The sequence below is a fragment of the Lepidochelys kempii genome, chromosome 9 (assembly GCF_965140285.1).
Source record: "Lepidochelys kempii isolate rLepKem1 chromosome 9, rLepKem1.hap1, whole genome shotgun sequence".
NCBI lineage: Eukaryota > Metazoa > Chordata > Testudines > Cheloniidae > Lepidochelys > Lepidochelys kempii.
This window is the reverse complement of record NC_136388.1, coordinates 3,983,342-4,000,309: the sequence shown is the minus strand read 5'-3', so window position 1 is coordinate 4,000,309 and position 16,968 is coordinate 3,983,342. Positions and strand designations below refer to the sequence as shown.

The window sequence follows — 16,968 nt, the reverse complement described above, 5'->3', positions numbered from 1 at the left end:
CTGAAGGGATGCTTAAAGACGTGAGGCTTGCCCATCCCAGCTCACTGGGGTGGAACACAGGACCTTTGCTAGGACATTTCTCACTGCAGTGGCTGACACAGAAAGTCATAGCATCCAGATCCATCCAAACCCATCCCTGTACACAACTCCATTCCATGACACGTGGCGCCCGCCAGGGCAAACACAGGGCAGCCTGGATGTGAGTGGCACTGGTTGAAAGGACGTAGGGATACACTTAGATACTATGGCACCCAACAGCATAGAAATACAACAAACAGAGCATCCTGCAGCGACCGCTTCTGGAATTATTTATGCTAATTTCTGTTCATTCAAATACATCTCGGTTACTTAGGGAGGTGGTGGAATCTCCATCCTTACAGGTTTTTAAGGCCCAGCTTGACAAAGCCCTGGCTGGGATGACTTAGTTGGGGATTGGTCCTGCTTTGAGCAGGGGTTTGGACTAGATGACTGCCTGAGGTCCCTTCCAACCCTAATCTTCTATGATCTCCTTGGTAAGGATGCTTTTCCTGTGCTAAACTCTATGGGCTGGATTGCGGCTGGTAGCTATGACAGTACATAGGGTTGGGAAGAGGTGCCAGAAGACACACGGCTCAGGAGCACAGGCTGAGGCTCCAGAGGGTATGTCTAGACTGCAATGTAAACCCAGGGTTAGTAGAGCAGACCCTGGGTTTGTTAGCCTAGGGCTTGAGCATCTACACTCATTTGTAACCCCAGGTTAGAGATTGTTGAACCTGGGAACCAACCTGGAGCTCCAGCACCCGAGTCCCATTAGGAGTCCCCGAGTCCAACTACCCATATCCCAGACTTCCTAGGGCGCTCCCAAAATGTGGCCACTTTAGCTCTGTGTTCATGATGCAGTGTGGGAAAACTTGGCTGTCCAGAGGACAAAGAAAGTCAGCCCATGGGATTGTGGAACGCTTCTGGTGGACTCCTAGAGCACGAGTCTGAAGGGGCCATGTCTCCATTACAAAGCAATAGGACCCTGGGTCCTAGGTTGAACCCTGGGTCCCAGCTTGACTCAGGGTCGGACTCTTCACCTCCACCCCCCCAAAGGGTCCTGGGACCGAGCCCTGGGTTAGCGCGATTTGTGTGTAGACTAAATGGGGGTTAGGCTTAAGCTTTAATCCAAACCCTGGGCTTACACTGCCGTATAAATGTGCCCAGAAAGTTTGGCCATAACGTGTCTTATGAGCCCAGGCCTCTGAAATGAGGGGGGCTCGAAGGGCACGGGACATCCCCCCCACCCCGCTCCAACCCCTGGGGCATCTGAAGTGGCTGGACTCAGAGACCTACTGCCAGGGCAGGGTACCTGCCACACAAGCATGTGCTGTGCAGAAGGCTTGAGAAAGGATTCCAGCTGCATCAAGCGCACCAGTTAAAATGAATCGATCCAGTTTTCATAACTTCAGGGGGAGTGGCTGGCTCAGGGATTGGTAAGAGGTTGTGCAGCATGGTGTGATGCCAGATCAGCTGAGTAGAGACAGACAGTCATTCCCATCTGACATGGAGTACCGACACTAGGGTTCGATCCAGTTCCTAGTGGCCAGGTGTCCATGTCTCATGAACCAACAACACAGCTGCTGCCCAAGAGAGTCTCGGAAGTCCAAGGGCTCAACTGATGGTGGAGAATGGAATGATCTCCGGGCACTGGCTCCCTGCAGCTCAGGGATTGCGTGGCATCAATTGGCAACCGGTGGGAAGCTTGTATGGTTGCTGACCCCCGTAGTGACCCTTTTAACCACAGAACTGACAACTCCCTTTGGTACCGGAAAATCTGATCTAGTCAGTCTTTTTAATCAAGTGGCCAGCTGCACTTCTAGCCCAGAGAGCTTCCCCCTGCATAATCTGCAACAAGACCATTGTTGAGACTAGGTTGCAAGCTATTTACATCTGTCGCTTTGCAACTTGCTTTTGCCTGCTCATGCTGAAGGCTCTGCAGCAGACACCACACAATCATTGTCCAGTAAAGTGAACATTTTAATTCCCCTGCTATCTGTGCTGATGTGCTCCACATCCCTGGGGTGTCTATTGCTACTCAGCACTCAGGTTTCTAGGTCACTTGGGTAAAGTTTTCAAAAAGCACCAAAAAAAACTATGAGCCAACCCCAGATGCTCAGCTGTACACTAGGACTACCAGTAGGTAGCAAGAAGTCCTGCCATGCATACTGCAGTAAATTGTCAATGCACTCTTACAGTAGCAGGTGTTGACAGAAATGAGAGTTACAGAACCAAAGAGGGGTTTTCAGACTGAATATTATTGCAACCTGCATCACACAAATTGACTCAAAAGTACACGAACTCTGACAGAGGAGTGAAAGGAAGCTACTTGAGCGGGTTTCATGCATCTTTGGAAGAGCTGAATGGGCTTTTCTGCCTTCCTTAACTTCATAGTATATCAGGATTGGAAGGGACCTCAGGAGGTCATCCAGTCCAACCCCCTGCTCAGAGCAGGACCAATCCTCAACTAAATCATCCCAGCCAGGGCTTTGTCAAGCCTGACCTTAAAAACTTCTAAGGAAGGAGATTCCACCACCTCCCTAGGTAACCCATTCCAGTGTTTCACCGCCCTCCTAGTGAAAAAGTTTTTTCTAATATCCAACCTAAATCTCCCCCACTGCAACTTGAGACCATTACTCCTCATTCTGTCATCTGCTACCACTGAGAAGAGTCTAGATCCATCCTCTTTGGAACCCCCTTTCAGGTAATTGAAAGCAGCTATCAAATCCCCCCTCATTCTTCTCTTCTGCAGACTAAACAATCCGAGTTCCCTCAGCCTCTCCTCATAAGTCATGTGTTCCAGACCCCTAATCATTTTTGTTGCTCTCTGCTGGACATTTTCCAATTTTTCCACATCCTTCTTGTAGTGTGGGGCCCAAAACTGGACACAGTACTCCAGGTGAGGCCTCACCAATGTTGAATAGAGGGGAACGATCACGTCCCTCGATCTGCTGGCAATGCTCAGATTGAAACTTGTTTCGGTCTTTTCTCAGAAGTCTGCAAGCAGTTTTGTTGCCTTTTCAGAGCAGAGAGATATCCTATGCGTCGACAAACATATCTTGAAGCAGACAGTTAGCACTGCCTGTTCATACCATTACTGAATGCTGTACTGGGGGAAGAGGGAAACATTAGAAGGGAACCAACCACCTCCAATTTAATGTGCCCTGGGTGTGATGATATTCACAAGGTCCGAGATGATCTTATTGATACTGCTGTTCCCTGGGACAGGAGCTCCTCTTTTACATCAGTCTCAAAATATCACTCCAGACTTTAGCATATTAAAAGAAGGTGACAGTCTGCTTTAACTATGTCCCAGTTACCCTGTAGGGGCCTAAGTCCAACATTTGTCACCAGGCATGATCCGCTTTGACTTCAAGAGAGATGCCAGCACTGGAGAGAGAAATTTGCCCTAGAAAACTATATTCCAAGATGGGGCCTTTGTCCATAGGTCTTGGATTATTAGACGTCTGTATAGGCCTTCAAGTGTGAAAATCCATTTCCTTCCCAAAACACTTGTCTATTTGCAGTCTACCCGCTCAGGTTATATACAACAGGACTCTGTGCTACAACCTGCTTAGTACTTTATGACTCTTTGGAGGCCCCCCAACTTTTTTTTTTTTGAGAGATTCTTCCATCCCCAATATATAATCAATCTCCAGTTTGCTCTGGATGTTCCCTTTTTAAATAGTTTCAATGTGTCTCAAACTAGCACATTAGGCTTCTGTTGGAGCAAAATGGAGCAAATATATGCTCATCACGACAAGGGAGGGTTGGCCTGGGTATGTCCTGAAAAAGCTATCTTGAGAGGCAAATGATACATACTACACAATCATACTTACCAGTATGCACACCGGCATGGGCATGCAGACACCGCAGAGCCAGACTGGATCAGGTTTCGGAACAGTCTCCAAAAGGAGGTGGCCCTTTGAAGCATCCTTACTTTGGAAATTATAACTGGGCTGAACAAACTCTGAGAAAATATTCCACAGGGAACAATCCTGCATCTGCTGCAGGGAGATAGACTAGCTGTCCTAATGGATCTCTCACTTGGGTGATTATCTCCATGTTTTTTTATATATATATGTATATATATACACACACACACACACACACACATTCATGTGCATACACAATGGACCAAAAGATTCGGGGGGGGGGAGGGATAGCTCAGTAGTTTGAGCATTGCCCTGCTAAACCCAGGGTTGAGAGTTCATTCCTTGAGGGGGCCATTTAGGGATCTGGGGCAAAAATTGGGGATTGGTCCTGCTTTGAGCAGGGGGTTGGACTAGATGACCTCCTGAGGTCCCTTCCAACCCTGACATTCTATGATTCTCCAGTCTGATAAGGCCACTGTGTAGTGGGTAAGCAACACAGAGTGGCCACAGAGTAGCTGGAGGAGGTCATCAGAGAATTACCCCTGTTCCAAGGAACTCTCCACTAGTGTGAGGCCAGTGGAAGCACTGTACTACCTTCTGCCCTAGCTACCCCCCATCCCCAACGTAAGGAGAGTAGGAGCGCACTGGGGGCATTCTAGGGGTGGTGGGTGATCAGATTAGGGTGTGTATGACCACAATTTGCTTTGCCCCGTCCTCCAGTGCTTTAAGGGAAGGTTGCACAAGGACAGTCCCAATTTGCACCAGAGCTGATGAGTCCTGAATCAGAGAGCCCCATCTGGCCCCCTGCAGCTCCCCACTCTCCATGCTGCCTAAGCTGTGCTCAGACGGAGTTGAGAATCAAGCCTTTCGTACATATATTTGTGCTTGTGCATCACATGCCTTATGCTCTCGCACGTACACAATTCAGCAAGTCAGGCAAAAGGATCATCACTCATACCCAAGTTACTTGCTGAACCATTTCCCAGAAGAAAAACACCTCCCACTCCCAAATCCCAAACACACTGAATATGTCCTAGGATATGTCATGGGAGCATGCAGCCGGAGATCTGCGTGTATTTATGGTCTTGTACCGAGCCTTCACTATGATTGATCATGCAAATTGCTCCCGTTGGGATTTTCTCCCAAGAAAATTTGATTCTGTTTAACACACTCAGAAGAAGGCTAAGTCATGCATTAAATAACACTTTATAAAAGAAAACTTTCCTAGAACAAGCCCTGTTGGCTCTCTTGGCAAATAGTTAAGGCTGAAGCTGAAAACTGGATGTAAACAGAAGGCTGTGCAGAGTGAATTCTTTCCTCCATGCCAATAGGTGCAACACACGCAGCCCATACTCAAGCTGAAGTCACGCCAAGGGTGTATCTGGCAGTATGCAAATTCCACCACCCTATTTTGTAGCGCAATACTGGACCAGGAAGATTCACTCATACCAGGTGACACATGGCCAATGGGACATCTGGCGAAGTTGAGCCCTTGCAGCTCAAGGTAGAACTGGGCCCAAAGAACCTACTATTAAAAGATATCAATCAACAGGAGCTAAAGACACCAATTAGCTATACTGGAGCTTGTGGTGGAAAACACTATAAATTTGACAATCCAGGTGCCTCATCAATTTCTCCTGCTTGGGCCTGGTAAGAAAATGTATGTATTCTATGCATTTAAATGGATGCAAACATAAATCAGATGGCAAATGAGTAAGTGGCAAAAGGTTCTCCTTTCATAACTCCCATTGGGACTGGCAGAATTTTATTTAGCCTTTGGGAAACGCTAAAGAACAGTTTACCTTTTGGTACTTGTAAGAAAAAACACTTCACATAGTTTTTGGTCAAGCTAGATCAATAGACTTACAAATGCACCCCAGTTCACCTCCTGAGCCTCTGAGGTCTCTTGTGGCCAGGCATTATTGCCTTTAAAGCCAGACGTGAACAGCAATATACAGCACCAAACCAGGGGTGAAAGTAACTTAAAGGACTTACTGGTACTCCGGAGTCCTGAGCAGGGGTGTGTGGCCTCGACTGGAAGAGGCGTGGCCTCAACCGGACAAGGCGGGGCCTTTAAAATCAAGATTTAAAAGCCCCAGGGCTCCGGCTGCGGCTGGGAGCCCTGAGGCCTTTAAATCACCCCTGGAGCTCCCAGCTGCACAGGCAGCTGGGAGCCCGAGGGCGATTTAAAGGGCGCCGGGCTCTGGCCGCCGCTACCGCAGCGGAGCGCCATGGGGGCTGCAGCCACTGTGGGGAGCCCCGGGGGCGCTTTAAATGTGCAGCAAAAACAATTTTAATGTGCAGCAAGAACAATTGTGGCGTACGTCATAGAAGTCTGACAAAGACAAGGAAGCAGGACTGTGCATTTATTGTATTCCCTGCAGCCACTAGGCATGGGAGCACGACAATACTTGATATTTATATCGCACCTTCCAACATTAAAGATCTGAAAACATCTCAGATGCCACCACGGAAATGCAGACACTTCCTCGGAGATGAGGGGCAGCAACCAAGCAGACCAAGGAGTTTGCAGGCAGAAAACCGGGAAACACTCCTACATTTACTAAAAGGCTTGTGGGCTCCAAGGTCCAAGCAGAGCAGAGCTGACCTCAGTTTTTAAGGCCTAATCCCAAAGACATGTAAAGTGCACAGAACCCAATTTACAATATGTACACCAGCAAGGATGAAGGGCTGATCAGAATGCCAGGATTGGAATGTGTGTTTCTTATATAATCCTAATCTAAAATCTAGGCCACTAAAACATCCTCTTCATTACAGCACAGAACCTCCGCTGGTTTGCAGACTCCTGCTGTGATGGAACAGCAGTTCAGACCCATGCTTGTGTAGTTGAATTGAGGAAACATGTTCCGTAGGAAGATCTATGAGCTTCACAATAAACTCTGCTGTACACAATAGGCTGTTCGATCTACCTACCTACCTACCAATAGCAGAGCACACTGAGCTTCACAACAGCAGGCTATGCCGGTTTTCTATCAGGGTACAGCAGTTCTTCTGGAATGATCTGGAGGATGGTGTGGATTGCACTCTCAGCAAATTTGTGGATGATACTAAACTGGGAGGAGTGGTAGATATGCTGGAGGGCAGGGATAGGATACAGAGGGACCTAGACAAATTGGAGGATTGGGCCACAAGAAATCTGATGAGGTTCAATAAGGATAAGTGCAGGGTCCTGCACTTAGGACGGAAGAACCCAATGCACCGCTACAGACTGGGGACCGAATGGCTAGGCAGCAGTTCTGTGGAAAAGGACCTGGGGTGACAGTGGACGAGAAGCTGGATATGAGTCAGCAGTGTGCCCTTGTTGCCAAGAAGGCCAATGGCATTTTGGGATGTATAAGTAGGGGCACAGCGATCAGATCGAGGGACGTGATCGTTCCCCTCTATTCGACATTGGTGAGGCCTCATCTGGAGTACTGTGTCCAGTTTTGGGCCCCACACTACAAGAAGGATGTGGATAAATTGGAGAGAGTCCAGCGAAGGGCAACAAAAATGATTAGGGATCTGGAACACATGACTTATGAGGAGAGGCTGAGGGAACTGGGTTGTTTAGTCTGCAGAAGAGAAGAATGAGGGGGGATTTGATAGCTGCTTTCAACTACCTGAGAGGTGGTTCCAGAGAGGATGGTTCTAGACTATTCTCAGTGGTAGAAGATGACAGAACGAGGAGTAATGGTCTCAAGTTGCAGTGGGGGAGATTTAGGTTGGATATTAGGAAAAACTTTTTCACTAGGAGGGTGGTGAAACACTGGAATGCGTTGCCTAGGGAGGTGGTGGAATCTCCTTCCTTAGAAGTTTTTCAAGGTCAGGCTTGACCAAGCCCTGGCTGGGACAATTTAATTGGGGATTGGTCCTGCTTTGAGCAGGGGGTGGGACTAGATGACCTCCTGAGGTCCCTTCCAACCCTGAGATTCTAGGATTCTTCTGCCTGTACTGTACCCGCTGACACCTCCCTGCAATCTCTGCAAAAAGCAGTATTGTAAGAGTTAATTAGGAGGTTCACGGTGCAATGAGAGAAGTCAGAGAATGGACCACAGAGTCTCTCTACGGGCACAACACAGTCCCCTTGACAGAAGATACATCAGACACAACAGACCACTGATATCAACCATCCTCACTCAGTGTCTCAGCTTATCCATTTCTCTTGCCTTTTTTCATTTTTTCCTTTCCGGGAGGACATATGCAAACAGGACCTTTCCAGGTGAGGGGTTTGTCTGCTCGAGCTTCCTGTCTCTCATCCAATGTCCTAACACACCATTTCAAACACCACAACCACTGGCTCTTGTGAGGTTTATTGCATCATAAGGAGAGGACGCGTGACACCAGGTGTGGGAGCAGATGAAGCAGCAGGGCCACTGTTTTCATGCTAATCTCTCCAGCAGTAACTAAAAAAAAGATGGAAGAAAAACAAGACAGAAAACTAGGAGCCAGAAATACTCCAACAATAGAACGGTTTCCCCCAGAGTGCCACAACAGCTCAGCACCTCTTAAAAGACTCAAATGATGAGCTGCTGAATGTCCAGCATGCTGCCATTACTGAGCATTGTCCAGGCACTTCCAAGAGCTGCTTCTCCCTGATGCCCTTTCAAGGGAGAGCTCGAGTTAGTTACAACCATCAAGCGCAGGCCACCAAGACACAACAGATCCAGCGAGTAAGACCATAGCCACTTTTCTGACTTAAATACAGACTTGTGTCTAGCTGTAATTGGCTTGTCCCAGCACTGCTCCAAGCCCGAACGTGGCTCTCTGACAAAAGACAGTTTATCTTCCAAGGAACGTATCAGCTGACCTGAATAGTGAGTTTGGTCCATTTGTTATTTTTAAACAACAGTGTTTATTTTTAAAATGAATCCGTGAATAACCCGAAGGGGAAAGCCAGGAACAGGACTGTGCTATCTTAGAAAGAAGGTGCTTTCTGCATACACTACAAGCAATGCTATCCCTGCAAGAGGGGGAAATAAAGAGAGGCAAATTAAAACTCGAAAATCCCAAAGAGAAAACAGACTTGCCATGTAACTATTCCCACCAGAGTCTTTGACAGTCTTTAAGAAAATGGCTTTGCCTGCCACAGCGTTTTCAGAATAGCTCCTCCAGGGCTGGATTCATAGCTCAGTTCATTACGCCTACCAAGTGCTGAAAGCATGAAAACACAAGGATGGCAGACATTAAAGCCACTGCAGATTTAATTAAATAACCACCCCCATCATTATTTGGTAGAAATTCTGCAGAAACTAAACAGGATTTAAATAAAAAGACAACTTCAGGATCTTTGAAGGGAAGAAGGGAAGCGAGAAAGGCGGCCCAATATTAGCAGCGGTCCGGTTTCAACATTCATTTTTGAGAGGGCTGATAATTCTGTTTGGGGTGGCCTGGCTGGATCGCTGAACCTCTCCTCATCCATCTTGCAGCCGTCCAGAGCGGATACTGACATGCTGAGGAGCGGGAGAGGCTGCACACTTACACACTTCTCTAACCCAGGCTGCTGATTCTGTTTGCTTTACACAAAATGTAATACCCGTAATTGTGTAAAATTGTAATTACAATACCTCACTCCACAGCTAATCCCACTAGAGTCGACAGAGTAGTGGTAATGGGGGCTGTCAGAGTTTCAGCGTAACTTCCCGTCTTCCTGCTCCATCATCCCCCAAGGGCCTCCACTTAAAGGCTCTTGGCTCCCGGCTCCCAGCCATCACCTCTGTTGGTCAGAGAGCTGCGTCTCTCTCCCTCCTGACCAGGGTTTTTCCAGGCTGCAGAGTTCCCTGCCTACACTGTGACATTCCCAGCAAGCCAGACTGCCTAATCAGGCCAGTCGGTGCTTTGCTTTCTCTTCGAAGGTTATGAACAGTGTCATTGCCAGCAGGCATTAGTCACCACACAGCTCTTTCTAAGCAAGTACATTTATTCTTAAGGTGAAAGTATTACAGAGAAAACCTATTCCAAAAAGCTACACGCGCGCTAAAAAGCTTACCAGAGATCATCCCCAGCTCCACCCTCAGGAGCTGGTAGGTGTAAATCCCTCAAAACCCACAACTGCATTTCACCCCGGGTTACACGTTCATAATTGTCTCCAATTCAGAACCGGAACCGAGGCTGGACAGTTCACCCATTTCTTTATACAAACCAGGGCCTTTGATCTCCAGTCTCTGGGAACAGTTAATCAGCAGACAGTGACATGCTCCTCAAGGCGGAGCTTTAAAAGGTTAAGCTTTTGCATAACCAGAGGTGGGCCGTTTGCATTAACCTCCACCTAAGGATGCACTTAACACTTATTGCCTCAAAAGTCCATTCCTGTCCGGCACATTTTCAATATAGTCCTTTGACCTCCCAGGCCTCACGTCACATCTCCCACCCCGAGAGGTTACATGCAATGCTGGCCCACAACAACATGTAAACCATTCATTTAAAACTAAGCGCCTTAAAGATACTTAATTCAACAGGGTTTTCCAAGGATATTGCAGGAAATGGCTATCTCTGCTAGCTAATTTTAAGATTCATCTTGATAAAATTATGAATGGGATTATACGATGGGTTTGCATGCAATAGCAGGGGACTGGATTTATGACCGCTGTTCCTAGGAATTTCTCCTAGAGTAAGGCTCTACTTAATGTGAGGATGTGAGTTTGCAATTAACTCAATTTACAAGATCATTCTTTCTGGAGAGCACTGAACTCTTTACAAGAGACTTCAACCCCGATCCCATGAATCCTCTAACTTCTGGAACTCCAGCTGCCCCCTTAATTTGCTCACTGCAAGAGAAGCAACATACGTTGAAGTCAGGGGGAGCATTAAAATTCTACCTGACTCGAAGGGTGAATTCCACTGAACACCCCGAATTCCCGCTTAAAACTAAAAACAAAAAAATGACACTCCCTACCTGCTATAAAGGTGGGATTTGAAGACTCCAGGACACTATAGTACATTATTCTCCCTAGAGTTTGGCTGAGGCCATGGAATAAGTAAAGAGCTAAGCTACGATATAGTTTTTTTAGGAAAGAGGATTGTAATGAAAATATAACACACTTACACACACGCGCGCACACACATGTTTAGATGCGTGAGTCAGAGTAAGACAGACTGCTGAAGTGAAACTGCAAACGTGTCCATAGCTTCACCGAAATCCACAAGCATTTGGGTAAATCAATGCAGATTTTCACACAAAGTTCATGCTGGTTGTTTCATTGTTTTGAAACCAAACCAGGAAAAACAAGCGACAAGAGCTGGGTTCAGGGCTCATGAAACCAAAACACAGTGGAATGTTCCACACCAGCATCAAAGAGATTGATCTCGAGTAGGCACTCAGATTGGTGGAGGAGTGACAGATGCTCTGACATGGAGAAGATGGGAATCAGCTTCATCAGGCAGAGGGAAATGGTCTTAGCATGGCAGATTTCACACTGAAACGATTCCTGTGCATGGTCCCATGCAAAATTGAACCTAAGCACTCCTTGGAGGAAAGGTCCTCTTTCTGCAGCCCACGAATGTTATGGCCAAGGCTGACTCACAGGAATAAAAGACCTATCACAATCCCTCGTATAGATATCGTGGTTTCCATCCGGAGGGTTTCCAAAGCACTTTCCCCACCCAATAAAATGTCATCACCTCTGAGGTGGAAAGGGCCAGCTGTTTAATAACGCACAGCAACAATCCACACTACTCTTCAGAAGGGGATCTAACGAAGGACTTGGACAATGGGCAATTAGGGGAAATAGTTGATCCACTAATGTGTTCTCTTCTTCTGTAAAGCTTCTGGTGCCCGTAGAGTCTGCTAGCAGGAGACTCTCTCTCTCTCTCTCCTTCCCTCCCAACAGCAACCAAATAGCCAGAGCGGCATAAATCAGCTCAAGTTTCTATATAGCTGAAGCTAGCATAGGAAAGGACCTTGGAGGGGGCCCGATTCTCCCCTCAATATGGCAGTTTTACACCAATGCAATTCACTGATTTCAGTGGAGCTACTCCTGATTTGCACCAGCAGGAGAGAAGAGCCAGCACCAGTGTCCAGCAAGAAATGCCTCTGCCAACAAGATACAGACAGGGAGCCCACTCCGTCCTTGGTGTAGCTCAATTTACTTCAATGGAGCTGCACTGGGCTGAACTTGGCCCAGGCTTTCAGCAAGAAAGTCCTCATGCTGGCCAAACAATCACCTCCACATGCTCCAGGAACCACAAATCTCAGCTGGATTTGCTACTTCTGAAATGAACAAAAAACAAGAAAAACTTTGCTTGCGTTCCCAGGCTGTGCCTTGGTAATAATGACTAAACACTTACCAAGTGGACGGCTTTCATTTCCTGAGAACCTGGATCCAATTAGTCCAGAACGCCCCCTGCTTTTGACTCAGACACTGAGGCACACCAGTCTCCGAGCCCTCCTGCTACAAAGTTAAACTTTGCTACTGTCTGACGCGGAGAGAATCCAGCCAGAGTCCAAAATGGCCAAATTACTGTGATGATTAAGAGTACCGGGCTTGCTTCACAACACGCAAGAATAATAAATTGTAATGCTTTGCAATGTTCCCATACAAGGTTCTTTATTAACCTTTGCTAAACCCTTCACGCCCTCTGTGAGGGAGGTATCATTGTCCCCACCTCACAGATGTGGAAACTGAGGTCACATGGCAAATCAATGGCAAAGCCAGCAGTAGAACCCAAGAGTCCTGACGCCCAACTCCATGGCTCTCAGTAACCAACCACACTCCAATGCATGTTTATTAGGACATTCAGTACAATGGGAGGTTAAAGATTCTTTGTACAATGTTCTGAATAGAACACCATGGGACGATCACTCCCGTAGTGACGTTAACACCATCTCAACGCTCATTAACAATCACCAGTTTGTAAAAAGACTTGATGCCTCACCAGGTTATTCTTAGTTAGATAACAACCACAGCATTACAAGGCTATAATTCTGTTGTTGCTAAACCACAATACAATCAGTATGGCTACACAGGCACCTGCTCTATCCCTTGAGCTAGAGGAAAATTCCTCCATTTAGCACGAGAGATCTCCTCCTTCCAAACTTCCAGTCAACCTCAGGGTGGGAATCTCCTCGTGATGAAGGGGTCTACAGCAAATCATGGTATGAAAAGGAGGAGGCAGGTGGAAAATGTACACAAAGAGAGATGCTCACGGATAAACTTGTGTGAAACCCTGCTCTCACAATGCCAAGACTAGGGTGGGCAAAACTAGCTATGGAAGCACGGAGGCAGTTACAAGAAAGCGGCACCCACCCCACCCTACTGTACCCTACCCTCAGGGGACATAATGGGCTTCACCCAAATGAAAGTGCCCCCTCATTCTTCCTGTGCATGCATACACCAAGTATGGCCACTCTCTTCAGGGACTGTGCAACAGGAAAAGGTGGCCACCAAGGCTGTATCTACACTGTGGGGCTGGTCTACACTACTCAGTTGGTAAGTGCCCTACTACACCGACATCATAACTGCACCTCCACGACCGGCGGAGGGCTTATGTCGGTGTAGTTAGGGCGACACAGAGTCTGTATAGACACTGTGTCCCTTACATCGGCTGTTGGTCGTTGTGTCAGTTTCACAGCAGGAACCGTGATACTAACAAGAAAGCCAGGCAGCTAGAGCCCAGCTGCCCCCTGCTCTCCTGGAAAGCTGAGCCGCTGGACCCTGCTCCCAGCTGGGAGCCAGTATGAGAAGGGACCAAAAACGGAACCCTTAATTCTCTGCCAGTGCAGCTTCAGTTTCAGTAGAGGACAGTGCAATCCTAAGTTTATTGCCACTAAGGGCATGTCTACACTACAAAGCCTGTGCACCAGGAGGGCTACGTCAGCAGGGCCCCTTGTGTAGATCCAGTGACTGCCGACAGGAGCTTTTCTGCCGACACAGTCGCACCACCTCCCCGAACAAGGTTCACTGAGCTGACAGTAGCACCCTTCTGCCTGTATAGCGATGGTCACGCTGGAAGTTCTGCCCGCTTGGCTATGTCAGCGGGGTGGGGTGAGTTTGTCACACATTCCTAGACCAGGCCTAAGTTGCATTTAACAATACTAAGCTACGGCCTGTTGGACGTTCTCTGAAAATTATATGGCCTGTTTTCCTCATTTTTCCACCTCAAAAAATTAGGAAATACCGCAAGAAAATACCACTGTTTGGAGAGGTGGCAAAGTTACAAGTTTCCATAGACTGAATTCTTGCTTTTCTGGACACTCTCGCTCTCTGGTAATCCAGAAGGCTAGGGATAGCATGACGGCCACATCACTTCTCAAACTACTCCACTGCCAATGACCACCACACTGAGCCAAAAGGTCGCTTGGTATGAGGCGTAGGTGAGTTTTTATACTAGCGCGGTCCTGGGCCTCTCTTTAGCAAACTCACTGCCAGCCAGCCACAGTTGTGTCTTTTTTGATAGCCCACAGCACAAAACCATAAGGCACTGCACTCTGCCCATGCTAGAGACCTCTCTTCTTGGAATGTCTGGCTGGACTTGTAGCGCAGATCCATCGGCAAACGGCGAGTGCTCAATCAGACTGCAGCACAATGCCAAAGTGGCATCTTTTCCCTAGGCCCTCCAAGCAGGTCTCCCGCGGGTAGTCCGTGTGCGAGCTTCTTCCTCGCTAGTGCCCAGGAAGTTTGAAAGAGTTGCGGCGCCCTCTGCTATTCCATGCCTTGGCTCCCCCTCAGTTCTGCCAACTCCCATCATTCCTGACCGGCTCCACCTTCAGTTCCTCCAGTCCTGAGCAAGTCGCGCGGCTCTGCTAATACCTAACCCAGCCATAACACCGCAAGAAGATTTGCAGGCTGTTCCAGTCTTGTGAGAGCCACCTGGCTGTGGGCAGTTTCTTTCAGTTCTGACCTGCAGCCCCCACCCTGCTCTGCTATCCCAGGCGCCTTCTTGAGCGGAGAATGTCAACTATGCTTGTAGCAAGTGCCAAGGGACCCTCCATTACCAATTCGTCAGGATCTTGGTTTTACTCTCATTTCAGCAGCAGCGCTGGGGTGCTGGTTCTGTGCCGACTTGGAAGGGACGCTACTGAATTGCGATCATTGCTCCCCTACACAGACTTCCACGTGGGATAAAGGAACACCACTGTAGAGCCGGTGCACTGGGATGAAGATCGTCATACTCCTTGCTGGGACAAACATGGCACAGCTACTCCCTCAGGACCTGGTCCTACACAGGGTGAAGACTTACTCTGCACAGAGTCCTAACTGAAGTGAGAGACAGTGTGCCAGGCTGGAAACCAGCCCAAGCCCAGCCAAGCTCTGACACGCACACGTCTGCCAATTCCTTCAGCAGCACCCTTTTTCCTAGTCCCAGGCCTCGGCTAAGCCGATGGGACTCCATTCATTGCCCATGCCGGCGGATCCCTTTGCAGGAGAGGAGCCGTGAGCAGGGTCAGTGGTGGGCATTCCCTAATGGTCTCCTATCCGCCTTAATTTGTAAGAGCCGATGGGCTCTCAGCACGAGCGCAATGGCTGGAGGAACAGGCTACCTGGAGTTATGTGCCACTGGGAGGAGTGAAGAGGGTTCAGTTGCCTGCTGCTTTACTTTCTCTCTCGGACATGGAAGAAAGCAGGCGACGTGGTCCTGCGTCACGGAGCCCAGTGGGTTGCCAGGATGAACTAGACAAACAGCCACGTAGAGCCCTCGGGGAGCAAGGCGTGCGTTTCACCCGACCGAATACAGAGGCGCCACGCGATGTCAACCCGGGTTATTTCTCCCTGGAATGAACGTTGGTATTTCTGACAAAGCTGCCACTATTAATTCAGTGCAGCACGGCTGCTCCCTCCTGCGACATCACCTCCGAAGACCGAGACATTACCCTCTGTCTGGGACAAAGCGATGTCCCGGTACGTAGAAAATGAAGATCAGTATATGCTTTTATTCAGAACACAGGGGGAGTGAACTCTGGGCAAGAGGCCAATGCCGTCTGTGCTTAGCACAGGGACCTGAAAGTCTGAGCTGGTTTCTAAATCCTGCCTCTGACTCGCTGTGGGTTCTTGGACAAATCTCCAAACCACCCTGTCACTCAGTTTCAACATCTGTTAAATAGGTCTAAAACCCACTTACCTACAGACCCAGACCGCTGGGAGGCTGAACACTACCACTGGAGACTCTCATATGCTATTTTAAGGGCCTAAGATGTTGCAATAATTTCCTACTGACCTTAAGATTGTTAATTAGTCCCCTTCAAGGGCTCACTCAGCCCTTATAAAAGTGGCTCTTTGTTGCTGCTCCTGTCCACGCCCTGGTCCTTCTTTGAAAATCAAATATGGCTAACTCCATACAAGGCTATTTAGAGAGACTCTGAAATCCACCAAGGGGATGTCAAATAGGGTCAGGCTGGTTTCGTCTTTGCCAGCCTGAACTGTAGCCAGTGGTGGCTCTTCCCTACATCTGTGACCTGCGACTAACAAAGGTCTGCCTGTCTGCAGAGTCACCAGTGTGGGTGGGGCCCGTTTTACCCCCAATGAGGGAGTCCCCAGCAGCGCAAAGAGCTATTTCATCTCCAGATGAAATACTTACAGTGAAAAAGGGAGATGATGCCAAGGTAAAGTCAGAGAGTTAAAAGGGAAAATCCCCTCCCCTTGTTCCTAACAGCTGAAACAGGCTGGAAAACGAGGGTGAGGGGAAGCCTGCAGAAAATTTTGACTTTTTGTGGAAAAAATGAAACTCGAGAAGCAAAAACATTTTAGTTTTCAGCTGAAATTTTTCAATTTTCGGGTTTTCCGACACTTTCCACAAAAATTTCTGTTTTGTCAAAATGCCAAAATTTCCTTCCAAAAAAGATTTTTGTTGGAAATTTGTCAAGCAGGCTCAGTAACAGCACTTGAGGCTGATGAAGCCAGAATAAGTTTGCCATCTAATCAACTTCTTGGCCAGCACAGCAGGGAAAGTAAATCAGATGAAGGCTAAGAACAATATAACCAGAGTCATCCATTTTACTTTCTGTGTACCGTGAATTTCACTGCACTGTTCACAGCATAGTTCAGGGAGGGAAATAGCAATAAATAAACTCAAACACACCAGTTTTCAGAGACATTAAAGACAGACAATATTTCTATCAATTATATTAACAACGATTTCTTGG

General features: G+C 47.8%; 1 protein-coding gene across 3 annotated transcripts in view; it reads right to left on the bottom strand.

Annotated features, from left to right (window-relative positions):
- Nucleotides 1-16,968, bottom strand: part of P3H2 (prolyl 3-hydroxylase 2) — a 123,297-nt gene that overhangs the window by 42,386 nt on the left and 63,943 nt on the right. The window contains exon 1 of one of the 3 annotated variants that reach the window (XM_073359045.1): nucleotides 12,177-12,264. The exons of the other annotated variants lie outside the window; for them this stretch is intronic. Coding sequence (XP_073215146.1) covers nucleotides 12,177-12,194 — 18 coding nt within the window. The 5' untranslated portion in view covers nucleotides 12,195-12,264. Of the gene's footprint in view, nucleotides 1-12,176; nucleotides 12,265-16,968 lie in introns of those variants that run through there. 3 annotated transcript variants of the gene reach the window in all.